Source organism: Naegleria gruberi (assembly GCF_000004985.1).
Source record: "Naegleria gruberi genomic scaffold NAEGRscaffold_61, whole genome shotgun sequence".
In the NCBI taxonomy this organism is placed as follows: Eukaryota; Heterolobosea; class Eutetramitea; order Acrasida; family Naegleriidae; genus Naegleria; species Naegleria gruberi.
Genome location: NW_003163266.1, coordinates 197,240 through 212,470, shown reverse-complemented (window position 1 = coordinate 212,470; position 15,231 = coordinate 197,240). Strand labels below are relative to the sequence as shown.

The 15,231-nt window shown below is 34.5% G+C and overlaps 7 protein-coding genes across 7 annotated transcripts; 5 read left to right on the top strand and 2 right to left on the bottom strand.

The window, feature by feature from the left end:
• Positions 1 to 336: 336 nt before the first annotated feature.
• Positions 337 to 1,998, top strand: NAEGRDRAFT_81523 (uncharacterized protein). Its single transcript, XM_002671465.1, has 2 exons — positions 337 to 881; positions 949 to 1,998. The coding sequence occupies exons 1-2, from the start codon at positions 548 to 550 to the stop codon at positions 1,977 to 1,979; spliced, it is 1,365 nt and encodes a 454-aa protein (XP_002671511.1). The 5' UTR covers positions 337 to 547; the 3' UTR covers positions 1,980 to 1,998.
• An 86-nt stretch (positions 1,999 to 2,084) lies between these two features.
• On the top strand, positions 2,085 to 2,489 carry NAEGRDRAFT_73537 (uncharacterized protein; the record flags this gene model as incomplete). The annotated part of the gene is made up of 2 exons (XM_002671464.1): positions 2,085 to 2,228; positions 2,328 to 2,489. The coding sequence occupies 2 exons, from the start codon at positions 2,085 to 2,087 to the stop codon at positions 2,487 to 2,489; spliced, it is 306 nt and encodes a 101-aa protein (XP_002671510.1).
• Positions 2,490 to 2,637: 148 nt separating this feature from the next.
• Positions 2,638 to 4,496, bottom strand: NAEGRDRAFT_81522 (uncharacterized protein). Its single transcript, XM_002671400.1, has 3 exons — positions 4,213 to 4,496; positions 3,994 to 3,999; positions 2,638 to 3,897 (listed from the first exon to the last, which is right to left on the bottom strand). The coding sequence occupies exons 1-3, from the start codon at positions 4,474 to 4,476 to the stop codon at positions 2,659 to 2,661; spliced, it is 1,509 nt and encodes a 502-aa protein (XP_002671446.1). The 5' UTR covers positions 4,477 to 4,496; the 3' UTR covers positions 2,638 to 2,658.
• Positions 4,497 to 4,909: 413 nt separating this feature from the next.
• On the top strand, positions 4,910 to 6,103 carry NAEGRDRAFT_81521 (uncharacterized protein). The gene is made up of 3 exons (XM_002671463.1): positions 4,910 to 5,094; positions 5,216 to 5,727; positions 5,767 to 6,103. Exons 1-3 carry the CDS (start codon positions 4,924 to 4,926, stop codon positions 6,071 to 6,073), a joined length of 990 nt encoding a protein of 329 aa, XP_002671509.1. The 5' UTR covers positions 4,910 to 4,923; the 3' UTR covers positions 6,074 to 6,103.
• Positions 6,104 to 6,224: 121 nt separating this feature from the next.
• NAEGRDRAFT_73534 (uncharacterized protein) lies at positions 6,225 to 6,731 on the top strand (the record flags this gene model as incomplete). The annotated part of the gene is made up of 1 exon (XM_002671462.1): positions 6,225 to 6,731. One exon carries the CDS (start codon positions 6,225 to 6,227, stop codon positions 6,729 to 6,731), a length of 507 nt encoding a protein of 168 aa, XP_002671508.1.
• Positions 6,732 to 7,765: 1,034 nt separating this feature from the next.
• NAEGRDRAFT_73533 (uncharacterized protein) lies at positions 7,766 to 12,698 on the top strand (the record flags this gene model as incomplete). The annotated part of the gene is made up of 2 exons (XM_002671461.1): positions 7,766 to 12,361; positions 12,408 to 12,698. 2 exons carry the CDS (start codon positions 7,766 to 7,768, stop codon positions 12,696 to 12,698), a joined length of 4,887 nt encoding a protein of 1,628 aa, XP_002671507.1.
• Positions 12,699 to 12,839: 141 nt separating this feature from the next.
• Positions 12,840 to 14,957, bottom strand: NAEGRDRAFT_73532 (uncharacterized protein; the record flags this gene model as incomplete). Its single annotated transcript, XM_002671399.1, has 1 exon — positions 12,840 to 14,957. One exon carries the CDS (start codon positions 14,955 to 14,957, stop codon positions 12,840 to 12,842), a length of 2,118 nt encoding a protein of 705 aa, XP_002671445.1.
• Positions 14,958 to 15,231: the final 274 nt, after the last annotated feature.

The following is a 15,231-nucleotide window of genomic DNA, read 5'->3' as shown; positions in this document are numbered from 1 at the left end:
GTACCAGTATTTTCTATCAATTATTAGTATTATCTAGTACCTTCATCTTAGTAAGCATTCAACTATATATAACCTTAAATTTGCATTTCATTGTAAACTGTTGTAAACTAAATTCAATTAGATTATTGATAGGAGAAATGGAAAAGATATTTTCATTTCCCTTATTTCCTCACTTTAAAACTGCCAAATGTCATCAATGCACCATTTCGCCGTCTTGTGTCTACCCTCCAATACAAGACAAATTGTCCCATTTAATGCGATTCTTGGCGGACAAATAACAGAAACTATGCATAGATGAACGGTTACGAATATTATCGCTCTAACAACAATCACAAAAAAAAAATTCAAAACAAGTCTTTGGAAATTTCCCTCGCTTTTTTCCGAACAGTTGAAACTCTATTATTATTTCATCAAAAAGTAGTTGCGGAACAGTTTACTTGTTACTTGTAGTAGAGTACAAATATTATTCAAAAGAGTATTATAATAGAGAATTTTGAGAGAATTTTGAAAAATCGAATACGATCATCATCAATCGAATATAAACAAGATGGTATTTGCTAAGGGTGATTCAATACATTTTCGAGTTCTTGCTGGACACTTTGCTCCTCATGCGGATTTGCCACGAAAATGTTATTTGATGGTACAACAGGCTGGAACTCATCATTGTGATCAAAAGAGTCACAAACAGACAGTTGTTAAGGTTAAATCGACACCTTGTTTGGAAAATTTGGGAATGGATCGTGTAAATAGTCATGAGGCATTGTCAACCTATGATCCCGAATCATGTGCCTCAACACCAATTGAATCTCATGATAATATTTCAGGAGTTCAAGTCAAGATCAATGATCAAACAGATGAATTTGTATTTAATTGGAATCAAGGTAAGTTCTTTGAGAGTTGTTTTGAATTTATATTGGATTCCAATATTGATTATTTAATGGTGATTAGAATTTGATTTTCCATCCATTGAATGTTCTCAGCATGGAATTAAATTTTGGTTCACATTAATGGAGTCCCATACATTGAGAAAGGATAAAAAGATTGCAGAAGGAGATTTTTATGTGGATGGGGATGATTTGAGTTGTGTGAACGTGGAAAAATCGATCAAGATTGCTATGAAGGGAATGCATAATTCTAGACCTGGCTCTCCAACTTCTTCCAATAGTTCAACAATTGATCATACAAACGGTACTCCAGATACAGACTCTCACGAATTGAGGGCTAGTGCATCACAAGGAAATTTATCTTCTTTGAGGGAGGATAACTCTATCTCTGGAGCTCTTGAGGCATCAGTTAAAATTATTCGTAACGAACATTTTACAGCAGCATTATTACTCGAAGAGAGTAATAAGCATGCTCGAATTGAATTAGGTCACTGGGATGGTAATAGTGTCGTCTCGAATAGTCGTCCTGTTGTGGAAAATTCTGATGTTGATGAATTTGTAAAGGGATGGACAAAGAGATCTGTAAGCAAGAATTTGACCATTCTTCTTCCAGCCGATTGGATTGTAAAGAAAGCACAATCTGTAAATAAGGATAGCCATAGCCACTATGAAGCAGAATTTTGGTCTACCAGATGCCTCGGTCCTGAAACTGATCAAATTGAAATTCTCTCCATAGTTTATCAGAAAATTAGTTCATGTACAGATGAAGATTACGAATTTACAAAAGGTCTATATGAAAATATGCTATTCCACAAATTGAGCCATGATGCTTTCAATGGCATTGAGACAATTGTAAGGGATGAAGATGCCACATCAAAATTTGGAGCTAGTGCATTCGATTCAGTTTCGCGATACCACTTCCATTTTGTAAAGAGGATTGGTTTTGCAGAAGTTGACCATTTGCTATACATTTTTAAACCTAAGGGTCTTAACGTAATGTTGTGTGCATTTATTGAAACCTCATTTGGTGTTGGCGAAAACGAGCATAACTTGGTTGAGTATGCTGCCAAATCAGCCACAATTGTCTATCAATAAACCACATTATTTAACTTTTGCTTGTCTATCAACCTTAAACAGGAATAACCTCCAAAGAAAAATAAATTAATTGATTCAATCAAAAACTTGTACAATTCAAAAAAAATGCAAAAACCGAAGACATGGATGAAGGTTGTCACAGTAGCTGCTCCACTATCAGTCATCGGAGTAGTGTTCCTCTCGCTGCAAATTAACAAGTGGAGTAAACAATGGTTAGATAAGAAAGCCAATGAAAATCCTCTTTATTCAGTAGGTGTTTTTAAAAATTTGGTGACATCAACTTTGGATTTCACATTTGATGTCGTTTTTAATATTTGGAATTATTTCGGAATTTAATTTTCACAATAGATTTACAAGGAAAATGTAGAAAGAACGAATCAAGGAAAACCAATTATAAAACCTGAGGAAATTCAAGATGAACAACTTCGTCAAGTTTATCAAGCAGAATATGAGAGACAGCTCCAAAAGAGACAACGTTACAGATATGAAGAAGACGAGGATGAGGAATAATGATGTTATCATTTAAATAAGATGGTGGAATAATTTACTGTACAGCTAACCAAAAGACTTTTAGCTCACAATTTCATTCAATTCGAATGAATTAGAAAGACATGAATTGAAATTTAAACTCTTGAAAAAGACCTGATTTGATATTAATAAATGATGTGGAAATTACAATTTATTGACTCTTGGCAATAGCTTCCAAAATAGCACTGGTCAATTCATAAGTATGAGCAACATCAGCAATTCTGACCTTTTCGTCTGGAGAGTGAGCACCAACAATGGTTGGACCATAAGCAATCATGTGCATGTTTGGATAAGTTTCCAAGAGCAAACCACATTCCAAACCAGCATGAATAGCCTTAATTTCTGGAGTAGCCTTATACTTTTCAGTGTAAACATCCTTACATAACTTGAGGAGTGGAGAATTCATATCTGGTTGCCATCCAACATAACCATCAGAGTGTTTGACGTCAGCACCTGACAAGGCAAAGACAGAAGCAACACTGTGAGCAGCGTAGTTCTTGGCAGAGTTGACACTTGATCTTTGAGAAGTACAGAATTCAATCTTACCATCACGAGTATTGACAATAGCCAAGTTGGTAGAGGTTTCAACGAGACCTTCAATAACTGGACTCATTTGGAAAACACCATGAGGAACAGCAAAGATGACTGAAATCAATTTGGACAAGAATTCACTAGCAAAGACCTTAGTAGAAGTAGTGGCAGATTCAACTGGACCAACAGAAATCTTCAAGTTTGGTTCTGGAACACTGAATTCAGAAACAGCTAACTTTTCAAAAGCAGCAACTCTTTCCTTAACAGCTTCCAATTTATCCTTCTTGACATAGGCATTAACCCAAGCTTCTCTTGGAATTGCATTTCTCTTACTACCAGCTTCAATATAGAAAACTTTGAGATTATCAGATGGAACTTCATCCAAAACATGCTTCAAAGTTCTGGCCAACAATTTAATGGCATTACCACGTCCAGTGTGAATATCAATACCAGAGTGACCACCCTTCAAACCAGAAACCATAATTGAAACTTGTTCAAATGAAGATGAGTCAACCAATTCTTCTTCAACAATATCGAAAGAAGCAGTAGTATCTTGACCACCAGCACAACCAACATAGAAAGCACCAAGTTCTTCAGCATCCAAATTCAACAAATACTTGGCAGTACAGAATTCTGGCTTTAATGCCATAACTCCTGACATGCCAGTTTCTTCATCAATGGTCAACAACAATTCAATTGGTCCGTGGACAACATCCTTATCAGTGGCAAGAGCCAATCCACAACAAACACCAATACCATTGTCAGATCCGAGAGTAGTACCATCAGCATGAATCCAATCACCATCTTGACTACGAATCAATGTAATTGGATCAGTGTCAAAATCATGTTGAGTGGTTTTCTATTATGATAATTATTAAATAGCATGATGAATAATTTAAATTAGTTTGATTAGAGTAATAGAGTGATGAGAAAACTTCCAAATGTTAAAGCTTACATTTTTCTATATAAATTGATGATGAAGATAAATTGATGGAAACAACAGGAAATTGCATGATTTTCAATATGGAAATTGCATTATCATCATGATGATTATAAATCACATTATCACATATATTAAATATTTAAATATATAAATAATAATAAATTAATTCATCATCACATGAAAGTATTAATCCAAACATTTAAACAATCCACACAGCAACAATAAACCTACCTCACAAACCATATCAATATGTCCTTGAATAGCAACAGTTGGAGTATTTTCATAGCCTGGAGTAGCTGGAACCTTGATCAAACAATTGCCAACATTATCAACATTGATATCAAAGTTATTTTCCTTAGCGTAGGCTCTCAAAAATTCAATAGCCTTTTCTTCCTTCTTGGATGGACGTGGGCATTGGGAGAGTTTGACAAAGTAATTCCACAATGGAGCAGGATGCAAACCCTTGATTGCTTCTAAACTTCTTTGCAAGGACATGTTAATAATCTTTGGTGTTGATGATTTTTCTGTGAGAGAAAATTTTAAAATAACAAAAATTTGAAAAATATTTGAAAAATTGACAAGATTCTTTTTTGATTTACTTCTCCGATGTGGTTAGGCATTGTTGGAATCGATATCGAAGTGGAAAGATGCTGCTGGTCAATATTGGAGAAGTAATGAGGAGTGCATTTTGCGGAGGAAGAATTCAGTGGAGTTTTTTAACTCCAAATATTGAATAATTTTGATTGGTTACTGTTGGCTAGTACTAATATTAAAAACTAATATGAAATGTTAAATTTATTTGATATCAATTTCAATACATTACAAAATTTAACAGCTGGTTCATTGTTCAGTTCAATATTGAATTTTCCAACAGAAGCAATCTGAGCTAAATTTAGACCCAAAAGTAATTTCCAGCAAAAAAAATTCACGAATTGATCAGAGATGAGTTTAAAGGCTGAAGCAGAAAAGTTCATCAACAACCCAAAGGAAAATTCCTTCTCTTGGACTTTGAAGAGTAATAGTACTGATGAGAAGATTATTGTCATTGTAGATAGCGAAGTAGATGCTGAAGATAATCCATACTTTTCCGTAACAAAGAATGGAGATTCATTCGTAAGTAATTTAGTATTTGAATGATGATGGAGAGTTTATGTACTATTTGTTATTAAATTGATCAACATCAATTATCAATCAAATACATCAATTATTATAATTTAATTCTTGATCATGATAGAAAGTTACCAGTCAATACTATCTTTTGGAAGAAGTTGGAGATGTTAAATTTGTCAAATCATTGAGTGATTATTGTGGAAGTGGAAAGAGATCTCTCACTGATATTTTACAAAAGGCTACTGCTCTCTACAAGGAAGTTGAATCTGCCTTGTTGGGTGATGAAGATGGTGGTGACGAAGAACCAGAGGAAGTTGAAATTGATATTGGTGATGATATGGATGATGATCCAATCCAACCAGTTACTCATCAATCAAGTGGAGGATATGATCCAGAATTTGAAGAAATGAAGAAGAAATTCAAAAAACCAACTGGTGCCTCAGAAGGTTGTGTTAATTGCATTATGAAGGAATATATGAAGATTAAACAAGCTAACACTGAAAAGTTTGGTATTAGTGCCAATCCTGTCAATGATGATCTTTTCCATTGGGAAATCAGATTCTTCAATTTTGATATCAAGGAAGATGGTAAAATTGCCAAGGATTTGCAAGAATACAAGAAGAAGAATGGTATCGAGTAAGTATCTCTTTATTTCAAATTGATTAACACAACCAGTTACATTACATTGGATTTGACCTTCCCTCTTGAATTCCCGTTCAAGCCACCATTCATCAGAGTTCTCAAGCCAAGATTTGCCTTCCGTACTGGTCACGTCACTATTGGTGGTTCCATTTGTATGGAATTGTTGACTAGCTCTGGTTGGAGTTCAGTCTGTTCTCTTGAATCAATCTTTGTTCAAATCAGATCTGAAATGGTTGCAGGTGAAGCTCAATTGGATTTCTCAAACACCTCCCCATACTCTGAACACGAAGCTAAGGAAGCTTTCTTCAGAGTTGCTCAAAGATATGGTTGGGAGAAATAAATCATCTCTACAAAAGTGTAAATTATTGTATTTCGACACACAATTTCTTGTTTTGATTGAATATTAAGGGAATTCCTTATCAATTCTAATTTTAGACAATTTTAGAATAAAAAAAGATACTACACAACTCATCCAATCAATCACAAAAAAAATGTCATCATCCACTCCTACTGTTATTCAGTTAAGCCTCACCTACACAAAAGTTGATCACAAGGCAGTATTGTCCTCCGATGGTCATATTCACTATGCAAATAATTCACTGGACAGTATTACAGAATTTTGCAATGAAGTTACAGATTATAAAACAAGTGGCCAAGTTGCTGATAGAATTAAATTCAGCTTGAATGGAAAGGAGATTGGAGAATACAGTGATTTCAAAGAGAAGGTTCAAGATTATCACAAGAAGGAAAAGCTAAAGGCACTTCACTGTTTACTAAGTGGATCTCCACTGCCAACTATAGTAAAAAAGGAAAAGAAGGAGAAGAAGGAATCATCAGAAAGTACACAAGATTCAGTCAAGCAAATCTTGAAACAATTCAAGAAACTTTCATTGGAAGATAAGGGTCGTTGTATGAAATTACTCATGTCTCAATTTGTTGAGCAAGTGAATGAAGAATCCAATGATGTCGATAATACTATTGATTCTGATTCAATCTAACACGCCTCTATGTTAATCATTTATGTTAATAAACAGCAACAATAATAATAACAACTGTTTGATTTTGTCTTTTATTGATAAGGCAATATCTCATGGGTTCTAATGAATTGCAAAAATCACTTTATGGTTTATCAAGCCATTTCAGGTTGAATTGATCAAACCTGATCTTATTCAAAGGTGGAATTAAGGATTTTCAATCCCAATCAAGACATGGCCCATAACAGAATACTCCACTTTTAACCACACGAAACTTCAATCATGATATTTTACCACAACTCAACTGATCAAGAGATACTAAAAAAACAACAACAACATTAATAATTCACAACCTCACATTACCAGATGTTGGGTTTCAAATTGCACATCTTTTCTCTGATAGGTTCAAACAGCATTCTCATGCCAAGCTTTCACTCTTTGCTGTTGCACATATGATGAACTCAAAATTGGTAAACGCGCCACTCTAAGGCCGAACTTCAAATTGAGGCGAAAATCTGAGGAGCTGTAAATAAGGCCATTTGGAAAACAAATCTCTTGAAGGTGATGGAGTTTCCATAAACGTATCACACCGACTTCTAAACATGAATTTAAGCCAAATGAAATATAGTGGCTTCTACTGTTTTGGTGGTGGTGTGTTGTTGTGGTTGGAGCTGTTGTTGCATCTTTGAGCTGTGCAAACTAGCTCCTGTAAGCTAGCTTATTCTTCGCTCAATATTAAAACAAAAAGCAAAGAATTATTATCATCAAGAGTAAAATTTGGCTCACTACATCTTTCCTTTATCATCATTTGCATCAATATTATACATCAATTTATTCAAAATAGAACCTTTAATTATTGCAAATAATTGCAAAAAAGTGGTGAAATTATTAGTAGGCGGCATAAATTGTTGAAATTTTAACGACTAAGGAAATATTTTGACACAGAATAGTAGTATATCAATTAGCTAATTAGTTAAAACGAACTGTTCATATATTTTGTTATTAGAACATTAAGGAAGAATACAATTCCTATTCAACATAATCCAGATTTCATCAATATGGATAAATCAAATTCAAATTCAAATAATAACAATAACAATACACTTCATACTAGTAATAGTGGAAGGAATCTCAAGACGAGGTCGAATTTTCTCTCCAGACGATCGACTAACAGACTCTCCGAAGCTCCCAGCTCCAACTCAATCCTTCCCATCAATGGAAGTACTAGTAGTCTTAATAATGCTTCAGGGAATCAAGCAGCAGCAATAACAAAAACAACAGCAGGAGGAGGTGGTTACTTTAATGTAATTTCTGATGAACTGTCTGGTGTGAATTCACAACCTTCACAAACAGACAATCAAGGAGCCATCACTAGGAAACTATTCATGTTTGTTCAATCACTCAAATTGGAAAAACCATTGCATCCACTCATGTGTCTCTCGATACACATGCTGATTGCCTATCAGACGCTTTCACTAGGAGTGGCCATCGATTATAATTGGGGTGAATATGGCAGATACATTTATAACATATTACTCATACCAAGAACATTGGGATTTCAATACTTGCCCTATGAAGGATTTATTGCATTGGCAGTGATTGTCTTTGTGATGCAGTCAATTTGCTTTCTGATTATTTACATTACCTACCGATCCATCATTCTGGGTAGCTCTTATTGGAAAAAGATCAGAACTGGAGGTAGATTTGTCTTCTTCCTAATGACCTTCCTCTCTCTGCCAATAACCTATGGTCTCATGCAAGGTTTCTTTGATTGTGATTTTACTAGTAAGGTTTCTATTGTTCAGGGAGCTCCACCTTCATTTGCATTGAGGAATTTCAGAAATGTGGAATGCTGGGGCACGATGAATGGTATATTGGCTAGTATCAGTTTACTGTTCTGTATCATTCAAATTCTGATCACTATGAGCGCGGTCATGATATTTTGTGATACGATGGTGGCGAGTAAGGCCAAATTTGTTTTGGAGAATCCATTCGTGATGAGCTATCTGATTGGAACGAATCAATTGTACTTGATTGTGGCAGGAGTGACTCCTCATATAGTCAATTTCCTGAGACCTGTCTATTATATTGTTCTTTCTATTGGATTTATTGTCTTGATGTTTGTCGATTTACCATTCTTGAGGAGGAAAGCCAATGCAGTTTATGGTGGAATTGGATTTGCTCGAGTTGGAGTAGGAATTGCCTCACTCGTGAGTACTCTCATCAACGTGGATGACATGTGGGAATTTGGATTGGGATTGACTTTTTCACCTCTTGTTTTGGGAATCATCTTTTTCGTGATTGGATTTCTGATATTGGAATTCTATTCCAAGTCTGTGAAGAGGAGGGGGTCGCATCTCGCTAAGGCAATTGTAAATTGTGGATCTGATGTCCTGTTAACACAGAGAGAGTTGCCTTACTTGTCAACTTTTATTAAATTTTCATTGAAAGGATCGGATGAGGATAAGAAATTAGCAAATGATGCCATTAGAATCGTTCACAAATCAGAAGTCCATGATGCTCAGAGTTTAATTCTCATTTCCATGTTCTACAAGGAAATACCAAACTTCTTTCTTGCCTTAATAGTGATTAAGAAGGCAGAGAAAAAGAGAGCCAACATTTTCATTCAATATTCTCTCTATATTCGAACAAAAGAGTTGGAAAAGAATTTATCTGAAGGGAGAACTTCATCTTCGGGAGCCTCTGATATCATTATGGAGGGAACGAAGCGTAGAATCAAAATGCTTAGATTACTAATTGTCCAATTTTGGAAGAATTTATTGGCCTCTGTTGCTGTTGACACTATTGTTCAACAAATTCAAAGATTATCCAATGAATGCGACCTAGCTTTCCACAATCTCCTTATAGACAATGAGGAAGATCATGCCATTCAGAAAATGTTCGCTCAATATCAGGAAGAATTCAAATTCAAACCATCCTCACAACATTCTTCATCCAATAACAACAACTCAGATAATGAAAGATCAGATAAAACACACGGAGAACTCATCATAACAAAGAGCTACACAAGTAGTAGCAGCAATAACAACAACGGCATGAGAGTCGACATGTTCAGTGAGAATGTCAATGATGAGGCCTTTGATTCCATCTCTGTAAGTGAACAACAACCAGAAGAGTTGATGGATCAAGCTGATAAGCAACAAGAAGTTTTCAGCTCGGCACTTCATAAGAAGGATGAGAATAGAACGACGTTTTATTTTATTGTGAGCTCTGGTTTGGTTTCGATTGTGTTGATTGCAATTTTGTTAATTGTTGGACTTTCATTTACACAGAATGATAGTGTATTCGATATTTTGTTGAAATCTGCCATGTTGAGTTCAATTCCGACTTCTACACTTTGTGGAGTTTCGAATGTGAATGGAAATATTGGAGCAATGTCAACTTTGAATTATAGCTCATCTTTAGAGTATAGAAAATCATTTCAGAACGTTCTGGAAAACGACCTTGCAAAGATTGACTCGTTCGAAACTCTATTCGATTCCTTCTCATTCAATGAATTGGTTTCCTTATTGTATACTAAACAAGACAAGACTCTCCTTCTTGATAATCAAGTTTACAAAAATTCCTCAACTTCATGGTTTGTGAAAAAGACGAAACGAGTTCTATCTGAAACAATTATTTCCACAAACACATCCAACTTGAAGATCAGTCAAGAATTATTGAATTTCATTGAAATGAATCGAGTAGCATTCTCAGATGGAATGTTAGATTTCTTCCAAAAAACTCTTCAATTCCAACAAGGCGAATTAAGGAACTATTCATATGCTTACATTGCCTTATCATCATTTATTGGATTAATTTTCTTTCTATATTTGATTTTCAATGGTTTTTGTAGTTTTAAATTCCTTCACCAGAGAAAACAAATCCTAAACTTGTTTAAGAAAATTCCAAAAGACGAATCCAAGAAGGTCATTATTGGAATGGAGAGATTGATTGATAAGGATGGTACGAATGTAGACTCCACAAAGGATAGTATCTCATCCAATAGTTTTTTGGTAATTGTTGTTTGTTTGTCCTTCATTGTGGCCACAGCAACCATGTCTTTGATCGTTGCTGATATTTTCAGAAAATTGAAAATATTGGAACATGGACTTTACAAGTTGGAATCTACAGCACAATCAATGCATATATCTCAGAGTTTAAGATATGATCTTCTTCAAGTAGCTTCAATTGCAGATTATGAGAAGAGAGTTAAATTTCATGACAGATTATTGGCAGATATGAGTTTATTTGACAGAAACTGGAATATGTTGAGATATGGTTCTCAAATTGATGATTACTTTAGTTTGAGTGGATTCAATCCGAATATCGACAATTTATTATTGACATTGCCAACTAATTGTTCTCATTTTGATTGTCAATCTTTGGATACCCAAATAGGGCAGTTCAGAACTAGCATTTTGAATTTCAATCAATTACTAATCTCAAACGAAACTATCTCTCTAGAAATGAAACAAATCAATGAATTGGCAGAATTTCTCTTTGATCATTCCATAGTACTACTCACCAATTTGGAAACCTTAAACAAACTCTGTTATTACAACTTTTTCCAAGAACAACCATTGATGACAATACTGTCAGCTGTCCTAGGTTGTCCATTATTGCTATTTCTGACATGGATTACCTACACGTATACCTCTACCATTGAGAATGAAAATTATGTTCTCAGAAAATTGTTCAATTACATTCCATGGGAAATATTGGATACCAATGACGATATTCGAAACTATATCTTCTTCCATCTCTTATCTAATGGAAAGTCCAGATCGAAAAACAAATTCAAAACGACAAAAGAAAGAGCCATTCTAGAAGCTGCCTTAACGAGTGCTGTCATTTGCTCATCAAGTGGCACAATTGACATTTTCAACAATGCTTCTGAAAAGTTATTTGGATTCAGAGGAGATCAAATTATTGGATTTCCACTCCACAAATTATTTGACAAGGAATCAGCTGCCAATCTAGAACCAGTCATTTCCAAAATGGGAGTTTCTGCCACAAGCTATTCTGAAACTCTTGAACTAAATGGTTTAAGAAAGAATTCTTCATCATTCCCAGTTGAATTGAGAATTTCAGTTTCGGCACTAGAAGGACGAAACATCATTTCATGTTTCATGCGTGATATTTCAGAACACAAAGTACAAGTTAAGGAACTAGCTGAGGAAAAGAAAAAAAGCGAATCTCTCTTGATGAATATCATGCCAGAGAGTGTAGCTCAACGTCTGATTGCAGGAGAAACTCTGATTGCTGACAAGTTCGATGATGTAACCATTTTGTTTAGTGATATTGTTGGATTATTGGATTTGAATTTATCTGCTTTTGATTTGGTTCAAACTTTGAATGAAATTATTCATGAATTTGATGACTTGACCATCAATTTCAATTTGGAAAAGATAAAGACAATTGGATCCAAGTATTTCTGTACTGCTGGATTGAAACCTGATGGTATGAATGAAGCTCATCATGTGGAAAGAACTTTCACATTTGCTGTCAAGTTGTCAGAAGTAGTTCAATTGTTTTGTGAGGATCATGGATTGAATATTGGAATAAGAGTTGGCATTAACTCTGGACCAATAGTTGCAGGAGTTTGTGGAGTATTGAAATATGCCTACGATGTCTGGTCTGATGCTGTGAATGTAAGTTTATTTTTCACACTTTACAATTTAAATAACATTATCAAAGACTGCTTCAAGAATGGAAAGTACATGCCCTGCAGGATTCATTCAAGTAACCGAAACATGCTATCAACGACTCAAAGATAAACACGAATTCCAAGAACGATATGTCGAAGTGAAAGGAAAAGGTCAAATGAAAACATACATTCACGAACCAAATAAGGAAGATGATTTAAGGGAGGGAACTTTGGAGGTTTTTAGAGGAGGAGATTCTGCATTGAGAATGAGTTTAGATAATTTGAGAATGTCTTCAAGTGCTCAACATGTGGAAAAACAAGCTATCATTTCTCTCCATTAGAGTACTCATGAATAGTTGCCATTCATAAAGCTTTCGCAGTGGACGATCAATAGGGTATTGTTTGTAACAAACATTTGTTCTCATCCAATAATTATCCAAAAATAAAAATTATTTAATAATAGTCTATTTTTTGATTTAGATTCATTTTCTCTTTCCATGACTAATCAGTTTGGTCATACTTTGCAAAACAGGAACAGGTACAGGTGTGTTGGTTGTTCTTTGATTAGATGGTTCTATGATAATTGTTTCAACAGTATTAGTTGTTGGAATAGTTGTAGATTTTTGTGATGGATTGGAAATTGATGGTATTGGCTTTGGTACTGAATTATTTACGCTTGACTGTCTAATTAATTGATTCATTGCTGAGCTATTGATAACATTCAATCTGAATTTATCTGCGTTAGCTTTCAATTCTTTATCATCTGTCACAAGCATAACATTCCTATTTGGATAATTGTCAGACACCTTTTTGGTTACTTTAAGAGTTCTTAAAGTGAGATTATTTGATTCATCAGGAACTTGTACATTGATTTCTTTGAATTCATCTACTAAATTTTGAACCGCAAACGTGTCTTCGTTCATTTCGTCCAATTTAATATCTGGAACACAAAACTGGATGTGGTTTTCTAGAAATTGTCCTAGTAAATTACGTAAATTACCAATTTTCAAAAGTGTGTTAATATCAAAAACAAACATCAAATTTTGCATTTTAGAAATATTTTGTTGCTTGGGTGATTGATTGTTAGATGTTGAAATATTGCTTTTAAGATTTTTGGTAGTTGAATCAGATGTTGGAGTAAGCGAGTTTGCCACAACCTTTGGATATTGCTTTTCTTTTTTGGATTTGGCCTCACTTTGTACTCGTTTTTCATTACAATCATTGCTCCTTTCATTTTCTTGTATCTTCTTGAAATTGATTGTAAACTTGAAGTTTGGCAACTTTAAACCATTTTTAATCAATAATGCTGCAGATTGTTCTGATTTGAAAGTAATTTGCATAAATGATTTAGCAGAATTGAATTTCTTCTTAAAAATGTCAGATTGGTTCAAAAGTTTTAAAAGATCAATCTCTTGCAACTGAACAGATTCGGATGGATTTTTAGGTCTCCATTTGATGTGTACAGATGTCTTGTCAACGTTTTCATCAATTTCTATTTTCTTTTCCTTAAAATTCTTTAGTGGTACATCTTGTTTAGTAATTGGCTTCTCCTTCTTATAAACAACTTTAACAAGTGTGCCATCAATAGATAAACCTTTTGAGACCAAGGTTGGTGCTATTGAGGGATCAGAGAATGTGAAATTTGCAAACTTGTTTTCCTCATAGTACTTGTCTTGAATTTTGTAATTCGAATCCTTGAAATATTGTAAAATATCACTGCATTTAACATTTGGATACTTTGACAACTGAATATTGATGGAGCTTTTATCCAGTTTCACTGATTCATGTTTGTGTTGTAGAGGTCTACAAACAATTAATCTTCTTCTATGGATGTATGATCCAAGAATTTGATATGCCTCTAACGCAATTGGTTCATTCTCAAACTCAATGCTGAAGGTTGAAGGCACTTCAAGTTCAGTGACTTTCACTTTCTGATTTCTATTAGTGAAGAAAGGGGGAAGCATATTAAAGATATCCATGGAATTTGTTCTAGCAGGGAGATTTGAAATAACAACAGTATTAAATAAATCTGGTTTCTTTTCTTGGATGATACTCTTCTCAAATTGCTTTTTCAAATCTGGATCCTTATCTAATTGATTTTGCATTTCTTCTTGAGTGAAGAGAGCTCCATTTGGTAGGGTTTTGTTTTTCTTCCAATCCCTTAATTCAGATGCTATAGTTCCTCTGTGTAGATGACATTTGGTTGGTGGATGTTTTCCAGTTGATACCCAATACCATCTTTCAATTTCAAATTTAAGGGAACATCCTTTCTTTTTACAAACTTTCTTTTCAGTTATACTATTACGCTGGTTACATTTGTTGCAAAAAAGCGTGCCATCTGGTGTTTTCTCACCAATCTTGTATTCAATATAGTTTCCACAACAGTATCCTGAACAGAAGTCTACATGGTCAATTGTGTTTGAAATTGTTTTTGGAAGAGATGGATGTTCCATGTACAAATCACCGTTTGGATGTTTCAATCCAAGTTTTAAACAAAGTTCATTACAATAGTGAGCTTCAAAAAAGTCTTTAAATCCTTCCTCACCAGTGTCTGTTTCTCCATATAATTGACCTACTGAGGAAATTGCTGGATCTGTCATTCTATATTTCACACCCTGAATATCTGTAACTATTAAATTTTGTTTGGTTATTTCATATGTCCAATGGGAGAACGTTTGGGAGGTCTGGAATAATGCCATTACTTCTGGAGACTGGATGGCTGCCGCAATACATGGCACTTCTCCACTATTACTAAAATATTTTTGATATTCTCCCTCAATGAATGGTTCTAAAGAGTAGCACTCAACAATTTCACCATCTGAATTTTCGAAAATTAACATCTTAATGTCAACAAAGTGAATCCAAACTTACGCT

Excerpts from the sequence above, each read along its gene's own strand:
- NAEGRDRAFT_81522 (XM_002671400.1), bottom strand. The coding sequence starts at position 4,476 with ATGTCCTTGCAAAGAAGTTTAGAAGCAATCAAGGGTTTGCATCCTGCT.
- NAEGRDRAFT_81521 (XM_002671463.1), top strand. The coding sequence starts at position 4,924 with ATGAGTTTAAAGGCTGAAGCAGAAAAGTTCATCAACAACCCAAAGGAA. Across the intron at positions 5,095-5,215 it reads CAAAGAATGGAGATTCATTC|AAAGTTACCAGTCAATACTA; the intron begins GTAAGTAATTTA and ends TGATCATGATAG. Across the intron at positions 5,728-5,766 it reads AAGAAGAAGAATGGTATCGA|TTACATTACATTGGATTTGA; the intron begins GTAAGTATCTCT and ends TAACACAACCAG.
- NAEGRDRAFT_81523 (XM_002671465.1), top strand. The coding sequence starts at position 548 with ATGGTATTTGCTAAGGGTGATTCAATACATTTTCGAGTTCTTGCTGGA. Across the intron at positions 882-948 it reads TGTATTTAATTGGAATCAAG|AATTTGATTTTCCATCCATT; the intron begins GTAAGTTCTTTG and ends AATGGTGATTAG.